General features: G+C 36.5%; 1 protein-coding gene across 1 annotated transcript; it reads left to right on the forward strand.

Moving 5' to 3' along the window:
- The first annotated feature begins 3,261 nt into the window (after window positions 1–3,261).
- On the forward strand, window positions 3,262–7,755 carry TICAM2 (TIR domain containing adaptor molecule 2). The gene is made up of 2 exons (XM_026720180.2): window positions 3,262–3,399; window positions 5,653–7,755. The coding sequence occupies exon 2, from the start codon at window positions 5,701–5,703 to the stop codon at window positions 6,334–6,336; it is 636 nt and encodes a 211-aa protein (XP_026575965.2). The 5' UTR covers window positions 3,262–3,399; window positions 5,653–5,700; the 3' UTR covers window positions 6,337–7,755.
- The last annotated feature ends 1,551 nt before the right edge of the window (window positions 7,756–9,306 follow it).

Genomic DNA, 9,306 nt, shown 5'->3' on the forward strand with positions numbered 1-9,306 from the left:
TTTCTTACTATTGTAAAACTTACTTCCATAAACTGTGTGTGAGATTGCCACATAATTTAATTGTAGATATAGATAAATGGATATAACTGATTGTCAATCAATTTTTTTTCATAAACTAGCATTCAGCAAATCTTGGATAGCAGTTCCCACCATATCCAGTTTCCCTCCCCTTTCCTTTAATAATTTGTCAGATAGTTGCAAATCTCAGATACTTTGATCTTGCTGAAAGTATTGATCAATCCAAGTCTCTGGGTATGTTTAAATTTTGTTTTAAGATATAAATTTATTATACATGCTCAGATACAAATATACTAACACCTGATTAGTGTTCATTTTTTCCGTTTACCCCTATTTTTCACCTGTTGTAATTACTTGTAGAATTTTACAAACCAATCCTATTAATTCTTTTGTGACAAGCTTAAGATAATAATTTGTCGTCAATTCAAGAGCACAATAATTTTTCATCTTTTCATAATCAGGATACAACCATATATTTCTGTGTGTGCACATACAACATATGCTTAAGTGAACTCGAAAGGTAATTGCAATTCACAACCATATCACAGAGGGCACCAGACTGGAGAAGTTTGTAATTATTACAAACTGGAAGTCCGATGACTGAAATGAGTTTCTGGCTACAGATTTATTATCTCAGATTACAACACTGCAAGGAAAGGGGAAGAGACTTGATAGCATAAGCAGAAGAAGAAATACAGGGGAAAAAACTATTAGAAAAAAATGATGCAGTGGATTTTTTTTCGTTTCATCTTCTGGAAATCACATGACTTGGTAAACATTCCAAAAATAATTTTAGAGTCAAGTACTGTGTTAACACAACTGAAGAAACTTGGAGAGATGGGAAAGAAAATAGTTACAGTAAATAAATTGAGAACTACTTTGTCTAATTGTGAGAAGAATGGGAAGGGGGGGCATTTGTAAATAAAAAGTTGGTGAAAGGCCCAATATAACCCTTTTGTAGGAATACAGAAAATGAATGTCCTTGGTGTGCTAACTGAATCATCTAGACCATAACAGCAACCTTGAAAAGAATATCCCTATCAAACTGTAGAGATAGATTCTAATCCAACTTTCCCTTCCCTTTCAGATATGTTGAAACTATAAAAGTGCTGTTTAAGAATTTTGCAAAACTTCAACACATCTGATGGGAAAAGTTTTAATAAAGAGCAATTTAATTGGGTCTTAACTGCAGTAACCAGAATTTTCAGTTTTCGTGTTCATACACATAAACTAATTATCAAATGTTGAATTTTAAGAACACATGGAAACATCATCGTGTACTGCATTATGGTGTCCAATTTACTTTCTGTGCATTTTTGCCAAATGCTATTCAGTGTCCCACTGTTTTTACCTGCCCATCCCCACATACTGAGTACAAGTTATATTATAAGAGTCCTCTGGCACTCATACATTTTACAAACTCAGTTTAGAGCATTATGATTAATGAGGATGATAAGAACTCTAAAACTAATTCATTACTTTTCAACTTGCATTAATCCATAAAGTGACTAATTTACTTTTGGCAAATTTGTTGTGTGAATTTAACAACTGTGGTTTATAAATCATGGTTTATGGTTCATCATAAATTTCAACTGGCTGCGAATGAGCCATTTATAATTCATAAACCATAATTTATTGTAATGTTTGATCTCTAGAATTTGAAGCTTGTTTAATTTCAGTTTTCTAAAGGAAAATTCATATTTATAAGGCTATGTAAATGACACATTAAGCAAAAAGGTTCATTAAAAACATACATGCTCCCATTTTATCTTTCATGCACTGCATTGTAAAAACAATTTGTGACTTATCTTGTAGCTGAACCAGAAACCATTTTGGTTTACGAAATGCATTTTGTAGTTGATAACAAACTTCTAGGAACTAAAGTTCTGATTTTTGGAAATCACCAATTGCTATATCAGGCTTGAATGCCATAATAAGCCACAATTATTGATTGTGCAAAGCCAACCAAAAATTCACTAGTTGTTTACAGTGCCATTTTACCCATGATTACCTTAGGTAATCTTAGGTTAGATTACCTTAGGTAATCATTGGGAATGTTTTTTAAAACATTTTTGGAAAAGCAATGCTTTCATATATGGAAAAAAGGAAAACGAACGTTACATACAAGAAAACATTCAGCATAGTTTTAAGCAAATAATTGAATCATAACTAAATGAAATAATCAGAATTTCCATTTCATCAATAAAACGTCAGCTCATACAGAAAGTAAATATATCTGTGGTGTTTGGTTGTAAATCGGAGGCTTTACTGTCTCCAGATTTGAACAGTGGACTTAACTGTTCGTTTTGTTTTGCTGGTCACAAATCTATATGTCAATTACAAAAGTATGCATATCAAAGCAAAATGTGGCAAAAGTATGACAAGAACTTATCTTTTGAATGAGAATGCCTCATCCATTTTTACACTTAACAATATAACAAATAGCCAACCCAACCCTTTTTCATCTTCTGGGCTCACAAGTACACAGGGCCATAGACTGTACAGAATGGGATTTCAGAAGACAGAAAAGCTGGCCTGTGGCTTATTGCAGTATGTGAACACTTGATAATGGAAAACAATCATACAGAAGTTTTAAGTTCAGTGTGTTAAGAGTACTTTTCCCCACAAAGATCTAGTGAAAAGGGTCTGCTGCCATCTGTGACCAGCCTTATAATTCTGGCAAAACAGTACAAAATCCTCTTCTGTGTATTCTACAGAATGTACTATTAAAATCCAGAGCAGGACAGGAAGAATATAAATAGAAAATGTGGAATCCAATTCAATTTTTCCCTGACTATCTCAATATTTTAATAAATTGTAGCGTGTCAGAAATTATTAGTTGCTTGTGTCTTAAGTGGCTGGCATCAAGCGACATAAGGTTAACTTAATAATAACCGTTTCTTGAATTAAGCCAAACATCTCCCGTTAGAACCGCACCCTGACCCACCAGCAAGCCATAGACTTAGTTCGAGTATTCAGCTTCCTGGGCCATTCATGAAAAGAACCAGAAACTGGATTCCATCCCACCACCGGATCGACTAACTCAATATGCCGTGTGAATAGAAGCACCCCAGGGATTATACGTAACTTCGATTTCGCAAGAGCGTAACGGCTCAAACCCGAATTAGGATAGCAGTTCAACAAAGCTGACCCACGTGAATTTAAAAAACCGAGAACTGCACTCGGGAACAGCGAACGAAGTCGCAGCACGTCAGTCGGCTCCGCCCCGACTTCGCTTCTCTTTTTCTTCCCTTGGTCGAGATGAGTGCCAGTAACTCCGCTGCGTTGGTTTATTCCGGCGGATGAATTGCGAGGAGTTGGTGGTTTCCGATGATACATTTTGCGCCGGGTTCTGAGGAATTTCGTCGCTCGATGAAGCTGGTAAATGTCACTTCGCGATCGACGGGGGTGGAGGGAGGAGAGAGTTAGTGTAACAGTCGCTCAAAGATCCTGAATTCATGTTGATTTCGACCTCAGCTTTCCCGAAGTGGCTACGAATGAGGGCAGTTGAAAGCCGAAACAAATCGAAGGTTTTGGCTTGGGAGGGGCTATGAAAGCCACAGTGGGCTCTTGAGGAAATAGAATATTTTTTCGCGCTTGTCTTCTTGGGTTACCTTGCAAACTTCACGAAGTGTGAAAGTCCAATTCATCCGGCTGAGCAAGTTATGGCAACTGTTCGATGGCTTGGAAAGAGGAAGGATGTGTTCAGGTTTAAAATGGAGAAATTCATCAAACATATGAATAGCAAAACTGTGGTTTGCTGTTTTGAGTTATTCTTCTCGCCATGACCCATAATAGCATTCTTTTTCATTGGTTAGTTTATTGCTCTAGCATTTATTTAAGAAAACTTGTACGGCTGGCGGTGGCTTACAAAAATAAAAACCCAATATATAAACAAAAACCAATAACCCCTTCATCTCCCTACGACAACAATCAATCAAACAAGCCACTTGATGGTCTCCATTCCACTCAGGGTTCCCCAAGCCCATTGGCAAAACCAGGTCTTCAGGACCTCGGGGGCAATCTAATCTCCACAGGGATGATGTTCCAAAGGGAAGGAGCCACCACAGAGAAGGCCCTTCTTCTGAATCCCACCAAATATACCTCCTTGGTGGGTTGGATAGATGCAAGGCTTTGAAAGTGACAACCAGCACCTTAAATTGTACCTGGAAGTGGATCAGCAGCCAATGCAACTCCCATGGGAGAGATGACATTGTAAGATGTTAAGATGACAAGAAATTATCTTATTTCTTTCTGTGTATGCTATTTTCACTTCTTCCTTTTTATTATTGTAACCTGCCTAGAGTAGCCCCACAGCAAGACATGTGGCAGATAAATTTAACAAACAAATAAATACAGGTAGTGCTTGACTTACAACAGTTCAGTTAATGACCGTTGAGAGTTACAAAGGCACTGAAAAAAGTGACTTATGAACATTTTTCTCACAACTGTTGTAGCATCCCCATCACATGATTAAAATTCAGATGCTTGGCAACTGGTTCATATTTATGATGGTTACAGTGTCCTGGGATCATGTGATCAGCTTCTGCTACCTTCTGACAAGCAAAGTCAATGGAAAGCCACTTAACCATGTAGCCATGTAACTAACAAATTCAGTGATTAATTTAACAACTGTGGTAAGAAAAGTCGTAAAATGGGGCAAAACTCACTTAACAAATGTTTCACTTAGCAGCATAAATTTTGGGCTCAATTATGGTCATAACTGAAGGACTACTTTAAATATCTACCGAAGATGCACTATCTGGTGACATCACTCAAGCATGCTCGCTGGGGAATTCTGGAAATGGAACTCCACCCATCTTTCAGTTTCTGAATTTGAGAATCACTGCTCTAGAGTGAAGTTGAAACCTTCAGACATACTCATTATGTAAAGATACTTCCCCCAAATTTTGTTTTTGCAACAATGTGAAAGTGTGGTTTGCCCTGGCTTTTTTCTGGAATTTTTCTCCATTCAATACAAATGAGGTCTGATTCTATTTGTTTCTTTTTTATAATCATTTAAGCAATACCATGTATAATGTCACCTATATGATATAAGCAACATTTGTAGCAATAGTAGTCCTCAAGTTACGACCACTTGTTTGGTAACTCTTTAAAATTACAACAATGCTGAACAATGGAGACTTGACACTGACTGTGAGGTTGTGGCTATCGCAACATCGCTGCAGTCACATGATCACAATCTGGGTGCTGATGCAGTCCTATGAGGGCCATTTGTGACCTTCCTTGCTGACTTCCCACAAGGAAAGTTGATGGGGAAGCTGGCAGAGAAGCTTGCAAGTCGCTCCCATAGGTCACTCCTATCATTTTTTCTCCCAAGGAGTTCTGCTATGGAATATGAGATCCTAGGGAATCTCATACTCTGTTGGAACCCCCTGCCTGCCTGTACCCTGTAATGGCCACACCAGCCTTTCCACATTTCTTAGCATTTGCCCTTGGCCCACACCAATCAGTGCTTAGAAGCGTTTATCTGTGTCCTCAGGATCACTTGTAGTGCTCCTTGTTCCTGTAGTTTAGAATTTAATAACTTCCGTCCCATATTCCTTGACCTACATTCTTTTCAGGTTAACTCTGATAATAATTATACTTCGTTATTTTCCATTTGTTTTGCAGACTGGAAGAATGAGGTTACTAACGCTTAACTTTTAAAAGTTAGCCACAATGGGAAACAATATTTCCAGAAGAATGTATCCCTCTTTTCTGAAGAACAGAATGAAACCTAAGTGTGTTAGTCGAAACGAACACCACTTTAACCGAAACTCCACATTAGAAAACTGTTCCCATTCTAGCATCCAAGATGTAAATGCTAGCAGTGATGAGTCTGAAGATGGGTTCTACAGGTTTGTGATTCTTCATGCTGAGGAGGATATAGAAGAAGCCGTTAGAGTCCAAGACCTCTTACAAAATGAATATTGTATCAAACCAGGAATCATTTTTGCGGAAATGCCTAGTGGTAGGCATTTGCTGGAAAATTTAACTGATGCCATTAACGATTCCGCCTGGATAATTATACTGCTGACAGAAAACTTCTTAAGAGACCTTTGGTGTGAATTCCAATCATATACTTCTCTTTTGGGTGCACTGACCATCCCACACAAACATAACAGTGTGATACCCATGCGGCCACGAAACAGACCACTCCCATGGGAGAGGACTCCTTTCATCCTACAGTGTGTTAATATTCTTCAAGAAGATAGTCCTGGATTTTCTGCTCAAGTAAAGAAAACTTTTCAAGAGGCTCAATATAGGCAGCAGGAAAAGGTGTGGCGATATGGAAGAAAGAAAGAAGTGGCCTGACCAGCAATGATGGGAAATACAGTACTGGCACATCTGAAAAACATTAACTGGAAAAACATTAGCATTACAAATGCATTTTTAATGCATTTTTTTTAAAACAAAGATTTTGTGATACTCTAATCTATCTCCATATTCTTGATTTTGTTTTGAATACTTAAACAAGAGTTTGGGAGTTCCTCTTCAGATAAGTTTCCTGGAATAATGCTACCAAGAAAAGTTTTCCACCATTCTAGCTGTAAGCTTTAGAAATCTTGAGAAATTATAGGGTCATGTATGGAGTAACCATTCTATTTGTAGGATATTCACTTTAAGGATTCCTGGTGACAAGGGTTAGAAAGACAACTATCTGAACCCTTGAGAAATCACTATGAGACAAAATGAAATGGTGGTCTCACCTGATATTTTCTAAGAGTTAAAAGCAGATTTAAAGTGTAATCACTGTTTGTGGTGTAAACGTTCATCCTATATTTGTCTTTGATAGATTTTTTTTATGGATTTTAGTACGGTTTCAGAATATGGAAATACTATTTAACCAGGCATCATACAGAAATTAAAGAAATGTACATTTTTGTTATCTAGTCCACACATTTTGCTCTAAACCATAATGTGATTTAAGTTATGAACCAGGCAGTCTTAAATAAATAATTTATGACTTATATAGGATATGTAAACCTAACTAATTACCATGTGCCACTATATTTTTAATCCTTTTAAAATATAGTATCTGTCTTTCATCTTCAAATGCTGCTTGGCTGCACAATCCTTCCCATTCTCCTGAATCCCAGTTGAGAATTACAGTGTTCATTTGATGCTGCTCTTTTATTCGGTGTAATATCATTTCCATTTGGATCAAACTGACCTAACAGTTCCAAGACTTTTTGTTGGAATAGCTGAAATACAAACTGCATTTTTGAAGGAACTCAGTCAGAGTTGGTATTCAGCAGGTTCTGACCATTTCTGGAAAACCGGTAGCAGAAATTTTGAGTAATTCAGAGAACCGGCAAATCCCACCTCTGACTGGAGATTTTACAGTATCCTTCCCCTGCCACGGCCACCAAACCATGCCCACAGAACCGGTAGTAAAAAAATTTTGAATCCCACCACTGAACTCAATGGAATTATAAAGTCTGTTTTGTGAAGTTTTGCAATATGGACAGATCCTTGTGTTCTGCAGAGCCTAGATATCAGTCAAAGTTTGCTGCCAATTCTTGTTTTCATTTATTAAATGTTTCTGGTTAAGGACTGCTCATAACTAAAAAGATCAAATATTATTCATTTCTTTTGTTGGTTTGATGTAATTGTAAACTGCAATAAATTGCATTTGAGCAGAGTTAAATTGTAACTCATACTAAATAACAAATTGGCAACTCTTTCAGTTTCTAAGTTATTGGTACTTCACAATGAAATTGGGCATTGATACGTGTACTGTGTTCATTTTCAGTCATACTGATTACACATTGGCCGGATGGCATGACAATTAACTGGATATATAGTTGACTCAAAAATTATATCCAGAAGTAATTGTGTTGATTACAATTGAGAAACAGTTTCAAATCCACCCTCAATCATGGAAGCCAATAGATGACTTCAAATCAATAATTCTTTATCAACTCAGCCTACTTCAGAAGGTCATTGTGGAATAAAATTAGGTGATAATTACATGCTGCAAGAAGAAGAGGTACATGTGTCATCTTGAATTTTTGGAGGAAACGAGGATGTAATGAAACAAGTAATGCAATATTGTTTTGTTGAATAGGCCATGATTGATACATAGAACACACAAGCATAAATTATAAGCCACAGTTATTGGGTTTACACTCACAAAATCGAACACAAATCACATTATGGCTTAGCACAGTCTGGTAATCTATGTTGCCATTTGAATTAAAGATCTTGCTCTTTTGATTAATTTTGTGGTTCATAAGGTCATTTCCCCCCTCTATATTTGCTTTGTTCTAAGTTAAAGCATTAAATATAATTATTTTAACATAACCTATAAGTTTATTGCTGACTATTAATTACATTTATATGCTGTCCATATTACTTTCCAAAGCCACATTGGGTGGCTTACAATACAATAAAAGCACAAATATAAAAACATTAAAATTAACAAAAATTTGATAAAATTAGGAATCTACTCCTTATCTTGACTGACTTTGTAAAGGTTCCTTAGACTTAGCAGAAAGCTGTGATATGAAACTTGCCCAGTCTGATTCCTTTTTCTTTTCATAATTACTTTGCCAGAATAATTTTTAAAAGCAAATTTTTTTTTTAAAGCATGTGATAATTCTCTAAAACAAAAAGCTAATGGTGTACTGTATCTTAAAATAATTCAAATTTGTTCCAAAAAACCTCAGTCTGGAGGTACAATTGGTATATGGGCCACAGATATTACCTTTGGGACATTCCTATTATCTTTGAGACATTGCATGCTATATGTTTAACCAGCAATTTTTAACGATTACCAGCATATTACAAAAGCTTCAAAAAAACTGGTCCAACAGGCTGCCATGAAAGTAGAAGTTTGAAAACTCTAGAATACATTAAAACATCTCCCCTCCACTCCTAAGTGCATGTTATCTCATTCTAACCTATGGAAGATGGAGTGAAACTTTTATCTCCAAGCCAATCACTAATGTTACATGCCCATCTCCAATGTCCCTATGGTAAGTACATTTCAAAAAGAAGTTCAGTTTTGTAAAGTTCTATCCATGAAGGATTTTCAGTCGTTTGGAAATCCTATTTAGGGTCAAAGGTACTATGATTAGGTGCCCTGTTTTATTGGCATTTCATGTAAACATCTAATGGTTTACCCTTTTTACTGCTATTCACAGGAGACAAAGACAAGCGATAGGGGAGGGGGGAAACTAATCTTAAAAGTTTGCTTTTCCATTATGTTATGCGTATTATTTTTCCAAAGACCTTGGCTGAGGGGAAGAAGGTGCAGTTAATAGTAGCCAACACTAGCTG

The sequence above is a fragment of the Pseudonaja textilis genome, chromosome 2 (genome assembly GCF_049901715.1).
Source record: "Pseudonaja textilis isolate UNSWEBS1 chromosome 2, rPseTex1.2, whole genome shotgun sequence".
In the NCBI taxonomy this organism is placed as follows: Eukaryota; Metazoa; Chordata; class Lepidosauria; order Squamata; family Elapidae; genus Pseudonaja; species Pseudonaja textilis.